Source organism: Cebus imitator, unplaced genomic scaffold (assembly GCF_001604975.1).
Source record: "Cebus imitator isolate Cc_AM_T3 unplaced genomic scaffold, Cebus_imitator-1.0 Scaffold124, whole genome shotgun sequence".
Classification (NCBI taxonomy): Eukaryota; Metazoa; Chordata; class Mammalia; order Primates; family Cebidae; genus Cebus; species Cebus imitator.
In genome coordinates, this window is record NW_016107439.1 from 5,358,284 (window position 1) to 5,383,505 (window position 25,222).

The 25,222-nt window shown below is 38.4% G+C and overlaps 1 protein-coding gene across 2 annotated transcripts in view; it reads left to right on the forward strand.

The window, feature by feature from the left end:
- The window catches only part of CORIN (corin, serine peptidase), a 271,320-nt gene that overhangs the window by 150,061 nt on the left and 96,037 nt on the right, over window positions 1–25,222 (forward strand). For both annotated transcript variants that reach the window (XM_017540328.2, XM_017540330.2), the window contains exon 6: window positions 14,871–14,984. In XM_017540328.2, coding sequence (XP_017395817.1) covers window positions 14,871–14,984 — 114 coding nt within the window. The remainder of the gene's footprint in view (window positions 1–14,870; window positions 14,985–25,222) is intronic.

Sequence of the window (25,222 nt, forward strand, 5' to 3'; positions counted from 1 at the left end):
TGTTAAGCAAGAGATCCAAGGTAAGCTTTCTAGTTTGCCAGGTCAGGCTTGCCCATGAAATTATCCAAAGACTTGGGCTCTGTTTCTTACTTTACCAATCCCTAGACTATGGTCTTCATCTGTGTGGTTGAAGCTAGCTGACCCTGTATCTGTGTTCCAGCTTGTATAATGGTACAGAGAGGAAGTACATGGCAGCACCTCTCTTTGAAGGAGGTGAAGTAGAAGAATTCTACTGGAGAGATCTTAGTAACATGGCTGCACCTATCACAAAGGCTACTGGGAAATGTAGTATTTGTCTGGGTAACCATGCATATACCTTAAACTCCATTACTTTGAAAAAGGTGGAAAGTGCATTCTGATGACAACCAGCAGTCCCTGCCACATTACAGTCATGGTTCCCTTGTCTACAGAGCGGCTCCTGCAGGATGGATTTTGATGGGTGCAGCAGGAGAAATGTGGGTGGAGCATGGGTACAGTGATCAAGGGGTCAGGATTGAGGGGCCCTGGGATGTTGAGACACCTGCCAGGAGGACTTCTCAGGGGACTTCTTTCAAGTTTGCATCCCACCACCCTACTTGCCATTCTTTTTTCTTCAAAGGCTGAGGGCAGGGCTGCCTTCATGGGTAGCCAACTTCTGCAGGGGCACAGGGCCCTGCTCTCAGAAGGGTTCAGCGCTGGGTTTAATGCTCTGCTGTCACTGTCTTGAAATTCTTAATAACTTAGGCCTGGCATGGTGGCTCACGCCTATAATCCCAGCACTTTGGGAGGCTGAGGCAGGTAGATCACCTAAGGTCAGGAGTTCGAGACCAGCCTGACCAACATGGAGAAAACTTGTCTCTACTAAAAATACAAACTTAGCCAAGCATCATGGTGCATGTCTGTAATACCAGCTACTTGGGAGGCTGAGGCAGGAGAATCACTTGAACCCGGGAGGTGGAGGTTGCGGTGAGCCGAGTTTGTGCCATCACACTCCAGCCGGGACAACAAGAGCGAAACTCTGTCTCAAAAAAAAAAAAAAAAAAAAGAAATTCTTAATACCTTTATTTTTAAACATGCTTTTTGTAGGTAAGTTTGATGGGTAATAGAGCATGCGTGTGAGCAATGGTGATAGACTAGATGGTAGTGTGTGCATTGGGGGCACATGGGCAGCATGCATGTGGGGTAATTAGCCTGGCTACCCAAAGCACATGCTTGTGCCACACCTAGTTACAAACAGGACTGGGAAATGGAGTCTTCAGCTGGGTAATCACAGAGCCACAGGGTGGCCGGGCCAGTGCCTGGGCCCAGATTGGCAACAGCAGAAGCAGCAGGTACGGTAGCAGTGACCAAGGACAAGCGGGGAAGCAGGAGCTCTATGGGGGGCAGCACTGGGACCCCTATGAGGCCAGCCTGACTGTCCCCAAAGTCCATCTCTGTGGCATCTACACAAATGTTAACTCTTTAACCTGAACGGTGGGACAAAAACTGCTTGGCAATGTCAGGAAGTAGACGTTGTTAGTAAATTATTACAAAATAAAGTCATACACATGAGCATTGCAATAAAGCATTTATCAAGGAGTTAATAGAGCTCTTTAAAGACTTTGGAATCTTTGGATTAAAATGCTGGAACATTGCAAAATGAATATCCACAAGCTTAGAAACAGAAGTTACATTTTACATTCTCAATGGAAAAGAACACTGTTTTCATATGAACTTCAGATGGAGCAATGATTAATGAGGAAGATAAAATGAAAATTTTCCTTGAAGTTGAAAACAGAGCTATTGAATATATAAACAGGCACTTAAAATTATATGCAAATCATGAGGCTTCTTTCAATTTCTTGTGCAATCTCCACAATTTACAGGAAATGTCAGAAGAAACATCAAAACGTCATTGTATAAATTTATTTAAAACTCAGACTTACACAAAACTGACTCATATGAAGAGTTAAATCTTTATATTAAAATTGTTCCATGAGGCTCATCAGCTCTAGATATACTAAAGTTTGTGTTTTGAAATAATTAATTAAATTTTTTTTTTTTTTGAGAGTCTTGCTCTGTTGCTCAGGCTGGAGTGCAGTGGCACGTTCTCAGCTCACTGAAACCTCTGCCTCCCAGGTTCAAGCAATTCCCTGCCTCAGCCTCCCGAATATAGCTGGGATTACAGGTGCTTGCCACCATACCCAGCTAATAATTTATTAAAATTTATCCCAAATGTTGTCATAGCTTCTAAAATATTCTTAACAACTCCAGTAACAGTTGCATAAGAAAAAAGATCCTTGTAAAAGTTAAAAATTAACAAAAATTGCTTGCAATCTTTTATTTGTTTAGAGCTACTAATGTCATTTACAGTTATATAGAATGGAAATAATTTTGCTAAAGTACAATTTGGATAGCCTAAGAAATAAACTTTAAAAAAATTGAGTAAGAAAAATATCTTATAATCAATTGTGATGTCATATTAATAATGTATCAGTATTTATTTTATTATTGTTAAAGGGAAAAATCTGTATATTTTAGTGTCTTTAAAGCATTTCTGGCCGGGTGCAGTGGCTCACGCCTATAATTCTAGCACTTTGGGAGGCTCAGGTGGGCAGACTGCTTGCACCCAAGAGTTTGAGACTAGCCTGGGCAACATGGCAAAACCCCGTTTCTACAAAAAATACAAAAATTAGCCAGATGTGGTGGGGGGTACCTGTAGTCACAGCTACTTGGGAACTGAGGTGGGAAGATTGCTTGAATCTGGGAGGTGAGGCTGCAGTGAGCCAAGATTGCAAGAAAGATGAAAGAAAGAAAGAGAGAGAGGGAGGCAGGGAGGGAGACAGAGAGAAAGGGAGGGAGGAAGGGAGGGAGGGAAGGAAGGAGGGAAGCACTGCAAATTATGTAGCCAGCCCTGTCTGAAGGATTTATCTGTCTGCTTAGCTTTCTGCAACTGCCTCTTTGCTGCCTTTTCTATGCTGCTGCAGAGCAGTATAACATCTCCTACCTTACTTTTTGTCCTGAAATATACAGGTCTTTTCAGGTTTTTAAGGGATTTAGGTTGGTAACGACAAATGGAAAGGGAAGGAAGTCAAGGCTAAGCTCCTCCCCAGGCCTTCGCCCTCTTCTGTTTTTTGCTCAGCTCTTGCTTCCTGGGAAAGCCACAAGCACTTGTAACTAATAGCTACAAAAGCACAGAGAGCGCTTGGTTGAACCAAGGCCTGGTATCAGATTTATTTATATTTTAGAGTATGATTCCTCCATCTTTTGAACACTCTCCTTGCAGCAGTCGGATCTAATAGCAGTTCTTCTCCCACTGATCTTGCATGGCCAAGGTGCCTGCCACCCTGGCTCTCGCTGTGGGAGAAATGAGCGAAATAAGACCAGAACCAAAGATTTCTACTAGAAAAAGTTTCCAGGCTGCAGCATTTCTGACAAAGACAATAGAAGGAGGGAAGGAGAGGACAGTCAGCATGTGGGAGAGAAGGCACACCTGCTTGAATCAGCCATTCGCAGGTGGTTGTTGGTATGGAACCCAGAGGCACATAAAAAATGAATAAGATAGTAAAGCATCTGTGGTAGGGAGAATAATGGTCCCCCAAAGATGTCCATGTCCTAACTCCTGGGACCTGTAATTAGGTTGTGTGCCAATCTAAATTAAAGTTGAAGATGGAAATAAGGGTGCTTCTCACTCATCTGACCTTCAAATAGGGGAATTCTGGATTATCTCATTAGGTTCAATGCTGTCACAGGGTCTTTATAAAGGTGGGCAGAAGAGGAGAATCAGAGAAGGAGATGCGATGACAGCCGTTAAGATGAAACAACTGCTTTGTTGCTGGCTTTGAAGAATAAGGAGGGTCTATGAACCAAGGAATGAGGGAAGCCTCTAGAAGACAGCCTTGCCAACACCTTGATTTTATCCCACAGAGACCCCTGTTGGACTTTTGACTTCCAGGATGGTGAGAGAATACAATTCTGTCATTTTCAGGTACCCAATTTATGGAAATTTTTTATGGCAACAATAGGAAACTAATACAGCACTCTTAAGCATTGATATTAAAAGCATGAGCTCTGGAGCCCAGCTGCTTCGATTCTGGTAGGTAGCTCCACCACCTATTTGCTGTTTTATGGGGAAAGTAACTGGATCCTTAGTTTCATCCTCTAATCAATGAGGTTATCACCTCTTGAATGCGTTCTCAGGAAAAATGAAGGTAAAGTCTTTAAGACATACACTGTGAAGAGAAAGCACTAGATAAGTATTAGCTTTAAAAGTAGTGAATGCCTGGCTCTTAGCATGGCAAAGGACTTCCCTCCACTCTAACTCCCTCGTAATTTACTTTTCCCCTCTTTTTTTAGCCCCTGCTAATCCCACACTGACCCCTGGTCCTGTTGGGCCAGTATATACCCAGGTGTATTCTCACCAGGGCCCCATTCTTTAGATACCACCCTTTCCTATTTTCTCATCCAAATTCCCTAATGTCTTTTAAAAAGTAGAAATAAAGAAGGCACATATATTAAGTGCCCTCTGCTGAGGTGTTAATCACTGATAACGGCTTCATCTCTTAAGGTCTTGTAGTTTTGCCATGTCCAGGACTGTGCCTTTTGCCGAGAACCTCTGGAAATCTTGGTTGGTTGCAAGATAGAGGAGTCCTTAGGAATTGGATTTTAATTGAGGACTTTTGGTTTAAGTTAAACAAGTAGGATTCACAGTGAGGACTTTTACCTGGGAAATACTTTAAGCAGTGAGACCTCCCAGGATTCCTTCAAATTATGCCACATTTTATGAAGTATTTGGCCTCTTGTTCTGTCTACTTTTAAACAGCCTTGGAACGACTGTCACAGGACTTTCGGAGGAGGATAGTTGCTAGGAAAAGTTGGTCGTTTTCTTGAAAGTCCATAGAGTAGAGCAGTTTAGAGCTTATGATAGCAGCCACTTCAGAAGAACTTTTCTACAGCTGTGAAGAATTTCATTTCAATCTGGACGCCATGGTGAGAAATCCTCACAGGGATTTGTAATGAGATTATCTTGTAATGAGATCACCTGCTGAAAAATCCATTCAGTATCCACAAAAATCACATTATGTACAAGTTACAGTTGTAAAACTGTGTAAAAAGCATTTTGAAACAAAACTGGCTGAGTAAAAACTTGATTTCTGAAGCTATTGTTTATTATGGGAATGTAAAAAGTAAATTCTGAAATGCATGCACAAAGAAGATATTAGTGTTTCATAGTCATTGGTTTATGAGAATTGACATTTTTCTGTTGATATGTAAAATGCAAAATGATTTTTATAAGAAATAATGATTTTGTTTTAAAATAAATACTGACAACACATGAAATAGGATGGTTTTCAAATACTGTTATGCACAGGGACACTTTTCACGAGTATTTTACCGGCTGTGTGCTTGAGTTTATGATGTGGTCTCCCTCTTGTGGTTGGTGTTAAGAAAGGTACTGGCTTCAAAACAGTTACTAAATTTCTTTTCCTTTTGCTGAAATTTGAATCTGGAAAGCATGTTGAGATGTCAGGCTACGTATTTTACATTTCAACCATGGCTTTGGAAAGCTTGATTATTTTAACAAAAATCCACCAGTCAATTAATCTGTCTCCTCCCACTATGGCCATGTCAAAATCATTTTTCACTATTAAGAAATCTGACCTGGTTTCTCTATCTTGTGGCCTGTTTTTGGTGTATTGTGGCCAGAATGTATCTCTTAATTTGGCAGTAGTACTTTCCATCTGCTATGGAAAAGCTCTAGGTGAATGCAAAATTTATTTAGTTCACGCTGTATACCTGTCACTTTTCTGAGTCCTTCAGCTACAGCAGGAAAGCAGATAAAAATCACTGACCTCATAGAGTTTTTGTTTTGTGACAAATATAGGCATGGTTCATGAAGACATAAACCATAAAGACTGACACATTAGACTTCACAGGTTTGCAAAACTTTCGAATAGCTGAGGAAGCTATAGATTTAAAAGACAAATATATGAAACGCTGGGAGAAAAGAATTGCAACAAAAGTAACTCTGATAAACCAGTCAGGGGGAAAAAAAAAAAACAATAGAAATATGTGCAAACAGTAGGAGTAGGCATCAATTGTGAAGGGCTTTCACTTACCTTAAGTAATAATTGGTAGAAGTAGGATTTCATTATTTCAGATTTGCTCAGTTGCAGACACACGCCAAGTATGCCCTTCAGAAAAGATAGCTCTTTACTGAAATCCACTTGGTCTCCTTGCCTGTCACCTGCTGAGCGGCTCAGGCTGAATTCTTCCCTCTCTGTATGTCATGGGGACTATGTGCTGAGTATGGCTGCCATCGTGTGATATTGCTTGGAAACTGCATGTGTCCTACCCTTCTGTCAAGTGGAGAAAAATGAACCTTTTCTCAGAAGGTTCACCCCTGTTCTGAGCTCAGCCCCTCCTCCCAACGCCTTCACCATTGACAGATCTTCATGTTATAAAACCTCTCAGGGTTAAGCATGTTCAGTTAATCAATAGAGTGTTTTTAGAGGAGACTCCGTATCTGCTCAAATTGCAGCAATGAGAGTTAATAGGAGCAGGAGCACAGTTTTTAACATTATCTGCTCAAGGCATTCCCTCCTTTCGGGGATAAAATAGACCATTCTCCACTTGACCCAGGGCTAATCTTCAGGCCAGATATGTTCTGTACATTTCTAGTTCCTGTAGTCCCTCCTGAAACTTCAACCTCTTTTAACCTCTTATCCCTTGTTGACCTGGCTCAATTTGTCCCCTTGATTGGATGGCTATAGATGGTTCACAGGAGACATCATTCCTGTTTACCTATATAAAAAACATGTGAGTCCTGTGACAATTCTGGAAACATAGCAGTTTGTCTCCGTCCCTGCTGAGCGCTTGGTTGTTGTGTAACCAATCTTCTAGACTTAGCAAATTGGCTGCTATGACTCTGGAATGCAAGTTAATTAAATTGTGCTTGTGTTTAGTTTTAGGCAAGGTTGATTTTTTTCTCCGTGTTAGGTTTAGTCTGTGTAGCTCCGTTATATGCAATCCTGGTAACTAGGGATACTGAGAGAGATTTTCTGTAGAGTGCTGTGAAGGCCATGTGGTAGTAGACAGTGGAGGAGCCCAGGAGAAAGAATCCAGAGACCTCTGTGTACCACCTGCGAGTAAATCATTTAACAGGACACAAACGATTGAACAGTGAAAATCAGCTTTCCCAAAGCAGTTGAATTCCTTTTCTGTTAATGAGCCAAAGAGAAGTTAGTATTAAATAATTCTGTCCCTAGATGTTGTATTAATGCCTGTGTGTGTTGATCACGTCAGACCACTTTCTTCTCCAGTTATTATGGGTTGCCTGGTTGCCCCTACCTTCCAAGTTTAAGTAGGTATGCTGTATCCATAAGTTTGGGGGTTAGGACCTTGACTTAATCGCAAGTTAACCCTTTAAGCACGAGGTGTTTTCAACAAGTTGAGATGGCCATCTTTCAGAGGTGAGTTGTACACTTCGCACCCAGTCTTAGTAAACAGAACATACTGGGCCTTACCTGATTTGGTGCTAGGCACTTTATGTTCATTACTGATTAATATACTCAGAGACAATCCCAAAGTAGGTGGGATTCAGATAAGGAAACTGAAGCTTAGAAAAGTTAAGTAATTTGCCCAAAGCAGCACAGATAACGTAAATTTAAATCCAAATCTCGACTTTTCTGCAAGATTACCTTTATTTTGTTATTTTAGGACACGATTGTGAATAATTTCCTTTCTGGTCTGTACATTCGGTGTATTAGTGTGGATATTAGGGTGTTTATGAACTCATTTCCTCACCATTAATTTTTTTCTCTTAATTATGGTAGTGTTCAGAATGGAAGTCATATGATTATTCTGGGGTAGTTTAAGCATGAAGGATGAGATGTTCAGAAGTAGCTAGGTTTTCCTAGCTCCACCTTGACCCAATGAATATGTGCTGTCGCTACCAGCTGCTGCATGGGAGCTGGTGAGTGGGGTTTGTGTGGTCAGTGAAGGGAATAGAGAGTGTAGGAGGGACTCCAGGAGAGCGCTGACTTAGGGCTTCAGAGTCTTGGCATCCAACCACTGGCTATCCAATCGTAAGATAGTTGAGATCCTACAGTACCAATATCCTGAAGATCAGTGGATTTTTAAGAATACTAATGATTTGAAATAGTCAAGTTACAGTAATCAACAATAGAGAGTAGGTAGGAAAGTGATGCAATTCATTCTTCTTGGGATTGGAAGTGATTTTTTTAGACATTAGGGTAGAACTGTAATCTGTTTTTGAAAAATCTTTTTCAAAGTTCTTTCCACTATAAATTTGAAATAAATATATACTTTTTTCTATTTCTGGTTCTCAGGATACATAATATACATAGATATATCAGGATACATACATAATATCGTAAAGTCATAGGCAATTTATTTTTAGCTTTTAGATGACCAATACATAAAATAGACTAAAAGAAACTGTGATTAAAAGTAAATTTGGTTAGAGTTGAAGTGAAATCCACAAGTTGTTAACTTGTAAAATGAAATTGGTTCAATGTGTGTAATATAGCCCAACAAATAAGAAAAATACCATGGGGTGGCTCTTCAAACTGATGATTTTTCTTTATGTTTGTCCCAAGTCCGTAAGTGCTGTGACTGAGTCACTCATTTAATGAAGGTCTGGAAAAAAATGTTAATATATATAACTTTTCAGATACTATCATATGCATGCAAGACACTGCTGTTTTCTTTCCAAATATAATATATCTCATTTCTCTTAGATTTATATGCATGCATTTAACTCTTTTATAGAAACCATCCTGTATTTGTTTAAAATTTGTCAAAGGTAGTTTATATGTTGTTCCATTGTTATTTTATGACTCATAATGAATAATTTCAAAATGTCACTTGAGACAGCCTTATAATTGGGGAAAATCTCAAAAATAAAGTATTGTTAAAAGCAATTTTTTTTTTCAGAAATAGTGTTTATTTCCTAAAGCAAATTCAGAAAGTATCACTTCCCAAGAAACCTACATGAGAAATTATCTCTAAATTTAGAAACATCTATCTGCTTCATCAAGAGGCAGATAATAAGCACAAAGTTTAAAAATTGTCCACGTTCTTTAGAAATTTGAAGTTATGTTACTGCACTTTTTTTCAGCAAATGATTACAGAATCATGATGTACATCTCATTTTCTGATGATTAAAAAAATGCTTCAGGGTCATATTTAGGACTTTTCCCTTCATCTTTTCCTTCCCCTCCCTCCCTTTGTCCCTCCCTTCTTCCCTTCCTCCCTTCCTCCCTCCCTCCCTTCCTCCCTTCCCTCTTTCCTTCCTTCCTTCCATTTTATATTGAAATGTATATTAAGATTCCTTTTTAAAAAGTGTGTTTAGATTTCTGCTTAGCAGTCTGTTTCTGGCAGCCTTAAGATAGTGATCATAAAGCTTGGCTTTTTACTCTGCCTTTTAAAAAAGAACTTCCACTTTGTTTAATTAGATTTAGAATCTACTGGGTAGGATTTTCGTCTCCTTTTATACTATGATTGTTCTTGAAATGTTGAATGATGACATGGAACTGCTTTCTAAACTCTATTTACATTCTCTCTTCTATCAGAGTTCCACCAGTTACAGATCTATTTTGTTGTTTCTTGATAATGTTTCAGAAAATGTTACAATGACTAATTTTTCTATGGAGTAATAGCTCTTCCATCATACTGTCAGACAGGCAATAAGTGTACTTAGCTTTTATTTTTAGGAATTTAAGCTGAAGGCCAGATGGCAAAATTTTCATTGAATCAAAGCATAGCTTTATTTCAAGGGAAAAAAAAAATGAGTCAAGGAGTTGACTTAATTTCAGGAGTTGTTAGGGATTTTCTCTGAACATTTGTTTGACAGAGACAGTTTCTCACTAATTAAAAGATGTTATATAAAAGACACCAAGGGATGTTGAATAAAAGAATTGTGAAGGGACTGCTTTTACCTTGTCTTTGCAGCAAGGCGAACACTACAGCCCATAAAAGAAGATTTCACCATGACATTGCCCTTTTTAGAGTATTGATGTTAAGAGCTCCTTAAGTGCATTTATTCAGCAGGCATTTACCAACCACCTAATATATGCTACTTGTCAACAAAAATGTGTAATTTAGAAGGTACTAATAGAGACCTTTGCATTCTCAGTAATGAAGGAAACATCTGTATAATGGCACCATCTACTAAGAAAACAACAAAAAAACTGTGTTTTCATCTCTGCAGTCTCAGGAAAGGGAAAGCAGCATTGAGGAGGGAAGGGCTGAGCAGAGATGGTGTCGGGTCACCCAGGTGGGGTGGCATGGGGAGAAACGTCTGGAGGGTGGAGGAGGAAGCAGGGGGATGCAGGAGGCATATTCTAAGGCTTTGACATTCCCATTGTATAGCAGAGACCAGTGCTCACATGCTTGTAGAAGAGGCTGGACCTCCAAAAGGAATGGCTGTGTGGAGCAGCCAGGAAAGCTGGACCCTGGGGACCATGGCCCTGTACCCTGGCTTGGCACAGACACAATGGCGCGTTCTGTCTAGCACACACTTGAGGACTTAGAGCCATGAGCCCCTGGCAGTTCTCTGAGGAGTGAAAGCTAGGGGTCCTTCCTTTGTTCTTCCAGGCACCATGTAAGCCCCTTGGATCCTTGTAGCATCCTAAAGAGAGAGAGACCCTGAAAAATATGCCTGAAAGATATTTCTCATCACCTTTTTGAGTGGGGAAGTATGAATTCATTTTATTTAGGAAAATGAGATAATCTGGCTTTTCTTGTACCCTAGTGTAACAGCGTTGAATCCACACACTGTACACCTTCAAGCAGGGCTATTGTGAGCTCAGTTGTGGGTCCGGGTGTCACTTCTTACTGAGTTTTCATGTTCTATACCTTTCCTGCGTCCCTCTCTACCCCAAAAGTCACTCATTCTGTATTTCATTTTCTCAAGTCTAATGAAAAGCTAATGATAACATAAAGCTAAACAGTCTATAATTATATTCAACTAAGTATTCAACTGAGTACAAAATCTTAAGGATGAAGGAGTTTTCAAACTTGTTTTTGACAGCAAAAGCCCTTTTTCAAAGAGTAATTTCCATGTACTCAAATGTATAAAGCAGCCAACAGTAGAGCTCTTTGGTTGAAATGGAGTAGGAAACTGAATACACCCCTTTAATCTATGATGTGGCTCCGAAGTCCCTTTCCTCAGTAACCTTGAGTTCTTCTGATACCTACCATTTTAACTCCAAGTATAGGTAATGTGGGTGTCAGGGATGGAATGTTAGACGCATCACTGCAGGCCAGTGGGGAAGATTATTTTCTATAGAAGGGCCATTCATTGTCCTACTGACAGCAAATGCCACTCAGAAGCCAGATGTGTCTTCAGGCTTGAGTGAGCATCCCACTGTAACACAGAGGGATTTTTATCCTGCATCAGTAGTTTATTCTCCTAGCAATGAAAATAATAAAGTTGTAAGATATTCATTGCCATTGAGAGCCAAGAAGTAGAAATGATCATTCAGTCATGCTCCATAGACACCCCATCTTCTCAGTCTTCATTTATTCATCCAACAGATATCTAATTTGCACCTATAATGTGTCAGTTCTATTCCAGACTCAGGGCACAGCAGTAAGAAAAACTGATAAAATGCCTTTCTTTAAGGAAATTACATTCTAGAAGGGAGAGAGAGACAATCAGTGAACAGAAATCTGTGAATTTAAATTCTGTAAGCTATAATAAAACAGGTGTTTTTAAGAAGACTGCAATTCTGGTGGTTTTGGGCATTAGTACTATTGGGAGTGATTAGTATAGTGCCTGCCCTACATTTAATAGATGTCTAGAACTACATGGAATGTCATCTCATCTGGATTCCATCCTCTGAAAGACAGACATTTGTTTTTCGTTTAGAGAGAAAAATAAAGACAATGTTGAAGTTTTACTCAAACCTAGTACCCTTAAACTGGCTGAGTATCAGCAAACTTACACTACTGCACATGTGCCTGGAATAGGGAAGTGGGTGTGGCATGGAGGATTGAGCATGGATCCTAGACCTTGGGATTTGGGGTGTTTTTCATCTTTTCCTAATTATGTGGCTTTGGCTCATTTCAATGTTAATTTCCTTCATTTGTAAACTACCAAATAAAATATGTTTGTAGTACTTTATTAATTGAACAGTTTTATACAAGTAAAGTGGAAATTCTGAATACAGGTTAAGAAGAAATCAAACAGAAAGATTATACAAAAGTTATTACAGTTTTATAAAAGTAATGTTAAATATGGTAACTATGAACTTTCAAAGAAAGAAGAAGAATAAAGTAACAATTTATGATATCCTAAAACCAAGGACAGCCCGTAACTGTGAACTTTCAAAGAAAGAATAAGAATAAAGTAACAATTTATGACATCCTAAAACCGAGGACAGCCACACCTCCAGATGAGAAACCACACAAAAGAAGTCTGGTTCTGCGAAATCAGCAAGACAGGGGATATCAATAATCAAAGCAATGCAAGCTGTGCTGTGTTTTAAATTTGATCCAGATTTGAGATGATCATATGCAAGAAATGGCTTTACTGGAATCAAATATATAGAGTCTTAAAGATAAAATCTAGAGGTTAGGAGCTATTGAATGTTGAGCTTTCAGCTCCATTTCCTGAGGAATCATTGGAGCCATAGGTGGGGAATGCAATAATTCTTGTAAAGCATTGCAGCTGCTAAAATGCAGACATATGGAATTTTTGCTCTCTCTGGTATAATACAGAAACAATCTCACAATAGGATAAACACCTCTTTCAAACTTTCTCTTTAGCCTAGGGAGAGGATATTGTACAGACTGGATGGGTAAAGTCTTAGTATTTTGGTTTTTCGTTTTAGATCTGGTTTCCTGTGTATCCTTTAGAAGCCTGTATTTGTAGCTATAGGAGTGCACTCCTGTGCTGAATCTTCTGACACCATACTAAACATGTTGGATATTTTGACATTTGAAATCGATAGATGTAATTTGTACTGATACTGAAATTATGGAATATAATGGAAAATTGGGCTTTTGTTGTTGATATTGTGAAGATGTTACATGACGTAACATCATAAGAGGCCAAATCAACTAATACTTAATGTTCAGTGAGTTGAAATGTTGATTTCCTTAATGACACTGGGAAATAATTCATTAATTTTTTTTCTGCTTTATGGCAATATATTGTTCTATTCGAGATTTAGACATTTTTTCCGTTGAATCAGGAACATCCTGAGTGCTAGCCACTGGCTGGGTCCCAGGAACATGGGTGGGAAATACATATTTGAGAATCTTCTGAGCGCCAACCAATCTGCTGGGTCCCAGGAACATGATAGGAAGTATAACAGGCATGGACTTCATTGCCTGGAGATTTTCATCTTGTACTTTTCTCTATTTCTATTGCTGAATTAAAATGTTCTATATTTCTGGATTCCCTTTAACTAGTCAACAAGGTTCACCTTATCAAGGAATACATAGTGCAGGGAATGGTGGCAGTGACCGGGCAACTGACCACACAGCCAATACACACACACACACCCCACAAACATACACAAGCTTTGGTGGAAGGTGAGAGAGAAAGAAGGAGATTTTTGAAAGTTCTACTTAACTTCTTTTATCTGAAACAGAAGCTCATAAAAAAGTTATTTTTTTCCCAGCTAAATAGATAAAACATCATCATTGTAAGAACATTTGTAAAATATAGACTACAATACAGTAAAAAAAAAATAAATAAAAAGTGACTTTAATCCTAATACTAAAGTTAATATACCTTTCCTCATGCCAAATTGTATTTTGTCTTCTAGGACCAATTGGTGTTTTCTCATCTAAAGTAGCTTGAATTTTGTCCTAGGACATTAAGCATTTTCTACCATATATTTTTTCAATGGCTGTAATATTGTTCCTTATTATGGTGGCATCAGAATTTATTTAATGAATCCCTTAATATTGCATAGTGGTTATTTCATAGTTTCCTCATTTTAAACAATGATGGTAGGAATATCATTAAGCGTAAAATACGTATTCATAATGATTTCCTTTTTATGAAGGCCGAGAAATGACTGCTGAGTCAAAGATTATGCACATTTAAGAGGCATTTGATGCACATTATTAAACTTTTTTATATTAAATCCACTTTGTTGAGCTGATTTATCCTTTTATTAATGGTCTTCCTTAAAAATTTTCTTTTTGTCTTAAATTTATTGTCTCCTGTAATTTTTGAAGCAGTTGAATATTGATTGCATTTTAGAAGAAAAAGAACAGCAAAATATTAAAACAAAAACATAAAAAGGTAACTGTGTTAAGCAAAAAGAAATAAAAATATTGTTAGAGAATGCTGTTTCCCATTCCTTATGCCAAAATAGACTCTGACATTTTAACTGGCATTTTCATTAAGGCAAGTAAATATGTTTCAAATACAGGGCACCAGGTCTCTATGCTTATGTTCAAGCACACGTCCATTTACTGACTCTGTTTTACTGGAACTTTCTCTGTGGTACATAGAGTAGCTTTTTAGAAAGGTAGACTTTTTAAATGTTAGTTCAATTCGTAGCACTTTACTTTGACATAATTTTTAATTATTTAGAAAAATACTTCCATTCTCCCCACATAAATTGTGCAATTGATGAAGTGACCCTCTTGCTCTCTGAACATGGGTTCCTCACTCTGCAAGCCCACGGGTGAATTAGCCCCTGTTTTCCTCAGACAAGCAAGCACTCTTTGTGTTATTTCCGGGTAATTTATCAATTAATGTTCTAGGATGCCAAAGGAAAAATGGTGACAATAAAACTGAGGGAATTCGGAAACAAATCTGTTGAATAGCAAAAGAACGTTTTCTGTTTATTTATCTCTTGTAATCTTAAAAGAAAAAAAAACTAATCTTATTCTGACATTATTCCTGCCCTTTTTTTTTTTAGTGCTCTGTGGAGGGGGTGAGAGCTTTCTGTGTGCCACTGGAATCTGCATCCCCAGGAAACTGCAGTGTAATGGCTACAACGACTGTGACGACTGGAGTGACGAGGCTCATTGCAGTATGTGACAAGCTGTTCGGGGTTTGTCTGAGTGGACAGGAATTCTATTCAGGGGCCTAGAAACCAAAACTATTACATTGTCAAATCCCGACAATCACTGGCGTTTGCGTAGACTGCTTTGGGTTTGCCTTTCTAAAGTGAGCAACGTGTTTATCTTCCTCCAGAGTGACAGAAGCATGTTTGCACACCTTTCAAAGGCATGGTTTATAAGGAACTCAACAGCTTAATGCTGCATTGGAACAGAACAGGGATTGCAGTGTTTTTGCACAAAGCCGCTTAAAATTGGAAGGCTTTGGTTTATTTTGATTGGGTGAGAATTTTCCTTTTTGTTTATGAGTGTAAAAGTCAATGCTTTTTGAAATGGACATTTTTATAGCAACATTTTCACTCTAATGATTCTTAACATTCATGACACAGTGAATACAAAGCCTCTTTTTTTTTTTTTTTTTTTTGCTTCCTCCAAACCTGGAGATAATCAATGGCACAATTGTTTAAAATCCACTAATCAGAAGATTCAGCCTTATGTGCCCTCAATTTCTTCCCCATTGATTTGATTAGTCATTTTGACTGAATTGGCCAGTGGTTTGTTCATATGGATTCAGGTTTCAAGTTGTTTTGCACTTACAAACTGGAAAGAATGGGAAAGCCATCCTGAGGAAGTACATTATAATAAAGCCAGCGTATTATTTGTTGACCCCTAGTATGTTAAAAAAAATAATAATTACATTGTGTAATCTTACAGAACTATATGCAATTAGAACACTACATGCAAGTGTTTTAATGATTTTTTATGGGTATATAAACAGCCACAGCTAGTATGGCAAGAGCTGTACTTCACCCCTTATGGGAACTGCCAAGATGTTACAAGTGCTTGAGAATACTGATCAGAATCGAAAGATTATTCTGGTCTGTTTGCCAAATGGACCAACTCATCTTTCATCTGATGAATTAGGATGTTCCTTTGTCCTGCTGAATGGCAGAACTACTGAATGGCAGTTTATCATGGTAACATTTCAGGTCAGTGTTTCCCAAACTGGTGTTTCATACAGTACCTGAGTCTGGAATAATGCTTGAAAAAAACTAACTTTGGGAAATACTCTCTATTAGATCTACTTCTTAGAGGGTTAGAATACACATTTGTATATTAGAGGTTCTGAGAAGTCCTGGAGTTTTAAAAAAGGACATTTGCTTAACTTTGGATTTCCTCAGAATTATTTTCTCATGTGAATCTTCACCTTCATTTATTCATGCATTTTTTATTCTGCCTAATATCTAGCATCCCGTGGAACTTTAGTTATGCCACACATATTTCAGGAAACATTCTTTTTAGTAAGACATTTGTGTTTTACAACTTGGAATTTTCTTTTCAAAACAACCTATGGCCCACAATTTTACATAAAAACACATTTTATAGGCTGTGTATTTATACTGGGAAGTGTTATTGTGAGCTTGGCAGAAGATACTGTGCAAAGCAGCCAAAATAGGGAACTTTAAATAATTCAACGTAATTATATCCAATTTATGGGAATTGTGGTAGAATCTCTAGGTTTTCTCTCATTGTGGCCCACATTATAGCATTGTCCAAATTCTGCATGTGCCTGTAACTTCTTTGGTGTCCAAACATGGTTTTATTATATGTTCCTCAATTGTACTGCGCATTGAACTCTGAACCCTGTAAGTGCTTTCTGCTGCATTTGTTAAAATTAAATTTGAAGGGGTTAGTTTTCCTAGTCAACAACTGAACAAGAAGCTGTTACTGTTCTGCAAGGTCTGAGGAGCTGAAACATTTATTAAGGAAAATAGATAAGGACTTTTCCCATGAATATACCACAAAAATGATCTGGTTGGTCCATGGAAGAAATATATCCCTTCAGAAAACTTCTGTATGAAAACACAGACATTGAAGGCTTCATATGCAATTGTTTTTGACCTGACAAGGACATCTGCTTTTGAGCTTTAATGTTCAGTGCTTGTGGCATTTCAGCATGAGTGTTTATGGAGGGTGCCACACTCTTGATGTCACCACCCTGTGGTGAAGGAATAGTATAAGTCTGAATTAGGGCTTGGGTGTGAATCAGAGTGTAAATGCAGTCCACAGATACCCAGGAGAAGGAAGTTTTGCTGTGCATTCTCAGTGAGGAGCAGAAGAAAATACCTAGTTCTTAAGGTTCTGGCAGGAAGGCAAGGAGAACTGCCAGAGGAGATTGTGCTTCTGTGGATTGGATGCAAAAATGATTTCTAGCTAAGCACTTGCCTGCTTTTATAAAACATGGGTCATATTAGGTGACCTGGGTAGTTTGTTGAGTTGTTAATTTCCTTTTCAGTCAGATTCAAAGGAAGGGAGAGAAACGACTTATAATTTGTGAGTTACCTAATCAATTATGCTAGAAGCATTTGCCTACATGCTTTGATTTAATTACCAACACAGGAAGTATTATCTACCTGCTTTTATACAGGTGCAGAGACGGGGCTTATGGTAATGAATAAATTTGCCCATGATTTACTAAATTTGAACCCAGTCTTAAGTGGTACCAAATCTAATGCTGTTTTCTGTCAGCTGGGCTGCCTTTGACTTGTCCTTGTCCTTGTCCATAAAGTATTTCAGATTTAGTGAGATTATACTCTGATGGTTCATATTGCAGGAAAATATTTTGACTGTTTTTGCTGTATTATGGCTTTCAGAGCACTCCAGGTATCTGTGATTACTTACTGACTTTCTCCCCTAACCAGTTTTGTCTTATTTGTCAATTTCTTCTTATTTGTTGGATGAAAAGATTTCCAAATACCTGAAACAGTTTTATGGTGTAGTAGAAAAATTTTCAAAAATCAGGAAAACTTTAGAAATGTCTACCTCTGTGACTTTAGGCAGACCACTTCAGTAACCCTGGCCTCCCCAGGAAGCCCCACCTGTGGAGATTTTGATTCAGTTGGTGTGCGGTGGGGACCAGGCAGCAGTAGTTTTGTAAAGCTCCCCAGGTAATTCTAAGGGACAGCCAGACTTGGAAGCACCAGGCTAGAAGGCGACTGGTGTCTCTTTTGTTGTTGAGGGTCTATAATCTTTTGAGCCTATAACCAGCTCCTAGAACAGTACCTGGGACATAGTCAGTGCTTAGCAAATGAATATATCTTAATTTGAAAAATAAATTAGCAACTCAAGGAAAACGTTGTCATAGTGAAATAGCTGCCACAAAGTTCACACATTTTATGACACGTAAAACCACCATCAAATACTTTTGGAAATCATTTGCTCTGAATTTTGGGTAAAATTGGTTGACTTATTTTTGAGGCTGGTGATTATCTAATTATATGCCGAGTGTAGCACAGTGTAGTCATGACCACTAAAAGTTCTTGAGTCGGGCTCCCTAGGTTTTGTTCTTACCATTTCGTGCCTCTGATAACTTAGGCAAGTTACTCAACCTCTCTGTGCCTCAGTTTCTTCAGTAGTACAATGAAAACAACAAATAGTGAATATCTCTGAAATTGTTCACAATAATGACTCACTGAATGTAAAGCATGTAGACCGATGTCTGGCATGCAATAAGTCTCAAAGAGCGCTAGGATTTGTGTTCGTGACTGTTGTTGTCACTGTTGTCATCTTGCTGTTCCTTCTCTACCCAGCACCTCGTTACTAGGTGCAGAGAATGATCACTGGAAGTCATGGGGACAGCTGATAAATGTTAGCTGATACATGTAAGGGAGACAGAAACACTGAAATATGCATAACAGTTTTAAAAGCAGCACCATGTGAAGCTATTTGAGAATGGAGGCAGCCTAAACAGCACAATTGATTTTCCAAATGATGTTTGAGTCATCAGAAATGACTGTATCCACAATAATCTTTCTACTAAGATGTGGCTGCAAGTAAATGCTAGAAACATTTTCATCAAAATTATAAAAATAAAAAAAAAACTCACTCTATGCTAATGGAAGTAGTATTATATGTTTGCAAATTTTCCTTTTTGTACAGTGGCAATCTGATTATACTGAATCAATCTACTGAATATTCTTGAATTCCTACCTTGTGTGAATCATGTTCTAGATAATTAGTAAATAGAAAGATACTGTTAAGACATGGTTTCTTTCTTTACGAGGCTTCAAGTCTAATTGGGGAACTAACATATAAACATGGAAACCATTAAATATGTTTTTTTATTTTGAGATGGAATCTGGCTCTGTCGCCCAGGCTGGAGTGCAGTGGTGCGATCTCAGCTCACTGCAGCCTCCACTACCTGAGCTGAAGCCATTCTCCAGCCTCAGCCTACTGAGTAACTGGGGCTACAGGTGTGAGCCACCATGGCAGGCCTAATTTTTGTATTTTATATAAAAAAAACAGGGTTTTGCCATGTTGACCAGGCTGATCTCGAACTCCTGAGCTCAAAGTGATCTGCCTGTCTTGGCCTCACAAAGTGCTGGGATTATAGGTGTGGGCCACTGTGCCCGGCCTAAATATAGTATTTTAAAACAATATAACACAAGCAATATCACAAAGTAAAAAAAAAAATGTATGTAAACAATAAAAAAAAGGTAGCAGCAACGAGTCCTTTTAGTAAAAAGGGTAGGATTACTAGAAGCTGGATTGTGTAGAGAGCTGATGGAAAGGATGGGATTAAAGCTAGGCCTTGCACTCAGGTGATGTTTGTATACTGTGCGACATGGTTTTCAATTCTCTAGGTGACATTTTGCAATGCATGGAGACTTTTTTTATTGTCACAACTGTGGGGTAGAGGAAGGTACTACTAGCATCTAGTGGGTAGAGGCTAGAGATGCTGCCAAACAAACTACACTGCCCAGGGCAGCCCCCAACAACAAAGAATTATCCTGTCCGAAAGGTCAGTAATACTGCAGTTGAGAAACCCTTTTCTAGAGCTAGAAGTCAATAGGAGAAAGAACTCAGAGAGTCAAAATCCTGGTTCTCATGGTTCTGCTGTTAATTAGCTGAGCAACCATGGACAGACCATACAACTCCTCTGGTCATCTCAGAATGAGAGGGTTGGATGAAATAACCTTTGGTCCTTTCTGTCTTTAATGTTCTGTGGGTGGAAACTGAGGATCTGTACTTGCATCTTGAGTTGAGGCAACACTTTCATGCTCATAGAGTCATAGAGGCTGTACAGTTGAAAGACGCCCTTGAGAAAAAAGCTTTCTGTGTGTTAGTTTTCTGCTTTAATTGAATGATAATTTTGAGAGACAACAATTATTAGTGTGTGTATGAGATACCAAACTGAAATCAATATTAACATGCAAGAATTTCAGAAGAAACATTTTGTATCAAGCCTTCCTTAAGAAAAAAAATGTGTATCTAGAAAAACATCTACCTTAGGTCATGCAAAATTATGCTTGTTTTTGAGCAAGAAAATCACAGCAAGCAGCTTTTGCAAATTTTGATTTGCTGGCCCCATATTGCGCTGACAACATCCCTTTCCAGGTCAGATAAACATTTATTTCAATAAAAGGAGACACTGTGATCTTTGCTATTTGCTATGTATTTCTGGCTTTGCAGTGCCTCTGGTTAAGGTTTTGTGTGTTTACTTATCACACAGACCTTAGGGAGGTAATAAATTGTTTTCCAAATGCAGCTCATTTTGTATGTCACTTCTGATGGCTTCTAACCAAGCTAATTATAATAGTAGAAAGTTGAATCTGCACCTGGGGGAACAATGAGGATTTTTTAAAAATAGCTGAATCCTCTCCATTTATAAAATAATTTAATAAATGAGAACATTCATTTAAAAAATATCTCCAATGCAGTGTTTTAGTATGAATTACCAGGGGTCCTGGAATGGGTCTCACAGAAGACAAATAAACTTTTAGAAATTTGTGGTGTGTTCTTGGGTTTGCCAGATTCTGAAAGGAGTGTTTGATTCCCTAGTAGTCCTACCATCCAAAAAAGTGAGTGTACTGCTTACAAATAAATTAATTCGTAGGGTTTAAAATATGCTGAAACAGCGTCCCCCGTCCTCTGGGTGAATGCATGCATGTACTTTGCAGTGCTTGTCAAATTGAGAAGCCTTATGTCCCTGGCTATTGCTGATTCTAGCATGTTGACTCAAAACTTCCCATGAGAGTAACTTAGATGAAGACAGAAATATCAAGAAGATCTTTTAGAATTTCACAAGGTAGTGTATATATCTTGATGCACAAATTCCCCATATCTTCCCTATGGGCAGGAGAACCAACAACCCTGCATGATCTGCACATGTACCCCAGAACCTAAAGTACAATAAAATAAACATTAAGAAAGAAGTCCTAGCTATCACTTGACAATGGTATTTTCTCCCATCCAGCGGAGGGCGCTATTTCCGCTGGATGGGAGAAAATACCATTGTCAAAGTGATAGCTACGACTTCTTTCTTAATGTTTATTTTATTGTACTTCAGGTTCTGGGGTACATGTGCAGATCGTGCAGGGTTGTTGCATAGGTACTTACATGGCAAGGTGGTTTGCTGCCTCTGTCCCCCGTCACCTATATCTGGCATTTCTCCCCATGTTATCCCCACCCTCTGCTTTCCCTCCCCTAACCCCTCCACAACAGACCCCAGTGTGTGGACTTCTTGGTTCTTATATTTTCCCTTATGGTAGCTGTCCTTATTTGAAAATTATTCAGGCTGGGGGGAAGCAAAAAATAAAGAGTACTTAAAAGTTCTGTATGGGTGTAAGTGTGGACATATGCATATATATGCGTGTGCCTGTGCACATACACACCTTCCTAATGAAGACACTCAACAGGTGATTTCAAAGGCCCATCCCATTCCTAAAATGATGTAATTCTAGCAATGTTAAGAAGTTTTTTTTTTTTTTAGAAGAGTGCTTTTTTGAAACAGAAATTTATGATTCGTGTATATATAAGTGTCACATTTTGGCATCGCTAATGGTTTAAATGATCAATGCCAAAGGCTTTGGATAATGAATCATCATCTAGTGTGTGACGTTTACAGTAAAGTGGTGGCTGCCACTGGTTGTATGAGATACAGGCTGCGGCTCAAGGATAAACAATCACCTGGAATTCAGAAGACTGAACCATTGACTACTTGATTTCTGGCCTTCATCAGCCAAGAAGACTGATCTTCAAATGTGCCCTAATTTCTTGCATCTTTACTTTGTTCTTGCTATTTCTTCTGCCTGAAATATGGTAACCTTTTCATTACATCCACCCTATTGAAATTCTGCCCACTTTTCATATTCCTTCTACAACCTTAAGCAAACTGTTTTGCAGTTAATTTACTTTGAATAAGGAAAATAAAAATATATTTAAGAAATCTAGTTTCTGTGAAATGCAAGTTTCTTTACATATATCGATTTTAAACATTTTTACAGCTTTATTGAGGTATAACTTACATCCTATAAATTTCATCTGTTGATTTTTGGTAAACTTACCGAGTTATGTGACCATCCTCACAATACAGTTCTAGAATGTTTGCATCTCTCCCCAAATTTTCTCTCCCACACATTCGTAGTCAGTCACCAATTCGAATCCCTCAGCTACTGTAATTACTTGTCAGATTTCTGTTTCTATAAATTTGTTTTTTCAAGGAATTCCATAAATGAATAATATAATATGTAGTTTTCATATCTGATTTATTTCACATAGCATAACTTTTTGAGGTCTATCCACACTGTCACATATATCGGTAGTTTCATCCTTTTAATCACTGAGTAGTATTTCACCACACGAGTACATTACATTTTGTTTGTCGATTCCAGTTGATATTCGGATTTTTTTTCAGTTTTTGTCTTATGAATAATGCTGCTAGAGTATATATTAATCTTTGTGTGGATATATGTTTAATTTCTTTTGGGTAGATTCCTAAGAGTTAAATTCACAAATTAATTGTATGGTAAGTTTATAGTTACCTTCATAAGAAGCTGCCAAACAGTTTTCCAAGATGGCATTATTAATTTATAATCTCACCATGAGATTCATTTTCTCAAAATCCTTACCAGTACTTACTATTATCTATCTTTTCCATTGTACCCATATTAAGGCATGTGTAGTTATATCATCTTGTAGTTTTAATTTGCCTTAGCTTATTTTTTAAATTTTGTTTTGCCCCACCCTCTCGCTCCCACTGTTGCCTTTGCTTAATGACTAATAATGTTGAGCACCTTTTCTTGTATTATTATGTCTTTCATGAAAACTTTCTATTCAAGTCTTTTGGCCATTGTAATTGAATTGTTTTTCATCTTATTGTTGAACATGAGTTCTATAGAGACTGTGGATATCCAAATTTCTTTATCATATATATAATTTGCAAATATTTTTCAAGTATTATCCTGCTGTGTCTGACCCATAGACCCTGACCTAGTGACAGATGAAAAACTCACTCTTACACAGGCTTGGCTGTTTCTGGCCCAGGGTCCCCTGCCAGAGTCAGCAGCAGCCTCAATAAGCCTGCAGCCTTTGCATTTATTTCGTACAGATTAAATGACAAAGGTCTCAAGTAAATACCATTGGAGGGTAATTAACATTGTCAACCCAGCTCAGCAAAGCCTCTGCTGGCAGACTGTGACTAGGCTACCTCCTCGCTGGGCAGGGCAGCTCTGAAAAAAAGCAGCAACACATGAGGAACTTATAAATAAAGCCCCGCCTTCCCAGGACAGAGCACCTGGGAAAAAAGGTGGTTATGAGTTCCACTGCAGCAGACTTAACTGTACCTGCCCAGCAGCTCTGAACGGAACAACAGAGCTCACAACTCAGCACTTGAGCTCCTATAAGGGACAGACTATCTCTTCAAGCAGCTCTCTGACCCCCATATATCCAAAGAGTCACCTCATAAAGGAGAGCTCAGGCTGACATCTGCTGGATATCTTTCTGGGAAAAAGATAACAGAAGAAGAAACTGGCAGCAACACTTACTGTTCTGCAGCTGCTGCAGATGATCTCCAGGCAAGTAGGGGATCTGTTAGAAGGAAAACTGAAAAACAGAAAAAAATAAATTCATCATCAACAAAAAGGATGTCCATTCAGAGAACCCATCTGAAAGTCAACAACTACAAAGAACACAGGTAGATAAATTCACAAAGATGGGAAGAAATCAGCGTAAAAAGGATGAAAACACCCAAAATCAGAATGCCTCTCCTTCTCCCAGGGATCACAACTCATCATCAGCAAAGGAAAAAGGCTGGATGGTGAATGAGCCTGATGAATTGACAGAAACAGGCTTCAGAAAGTGGGTAATAACAAACTTCTCTGAAATAAAAGAACATATTCTAACCCAATGCAAAGAAACTAAGAACCTTGAAAAAAGGTTTGATGAAATGCTAATGAGAATAAACAGTTTAAAGAAGAATATAAATGATTTAATGGAGCTGAAAAACACAGCATGAGAACTTCACAAAGCACACACAAATTTCAATAGCTGAATCGACCAAGCAGAAGAAAGGATATCAGAGATTGAAGATCAACTCAATGAAATAAAACAAGAAGGCAAGATTAGATAAAACAGTGAAAAGAAATGAACAAAGCCTCAAAGAAATATGGGATTATGTGAAAAGACCTAATCTACATTTGGTAGGTGTACTGGAATGTGATGGAGAGAATGAATCCAAGCTGGAAAACACTCTTCAGGATATTACCCAGGAAAACTTCCCCAAACTATCAAGGCAGGCCACCATTCAAGTCCAGGAAATACAGAGAACACCACAAAGATATTTGTCAAGAAGAGCAACCCCAAGGCACATAATCATCAGATTCACCAGAGTTGAAACAAAGGAAAAAATGCTAAGGGCACCCAGAGAGAAAGGTTGGGTTACCCACAAAGGGAAGCCCATTAGACTCACAGCGGATGTCTTGGCAGAAACCCTACAAGCCAGAAGAGAGTGGGGGCCAATATTCAACATCATTAAAGAAAAGAACTTTCAATCTAGAATTTCATATCCAGCCAAACTAAGCTTCATAAGTGAAGGATAAATAAAATCCTTTACAAACAAGCAATTGCTGAGAGATTTCATCACCACCAGGCCTGCCTTACAACAGCTCCTGAAAGAAGCACTAAACAAGGAAAGGAACAATCAGTACCAACCACTCCAAAAACATACCAAATGGTAAAAAGCATTGACACAATGAAGAAACTGCATTAACTAATGGGCAAAACAACCAGCTAGCATCAAAATGGCAGGATCAAATTCACAGATAACAATATTAACCTTAAATGTAAATGGGGTAAATGCCCCAATCAAAAGACGCAGACTGGCAAATTGGATTAAAATGTCAAAAAAATCAGTATGCTGTATTCCGGAAAC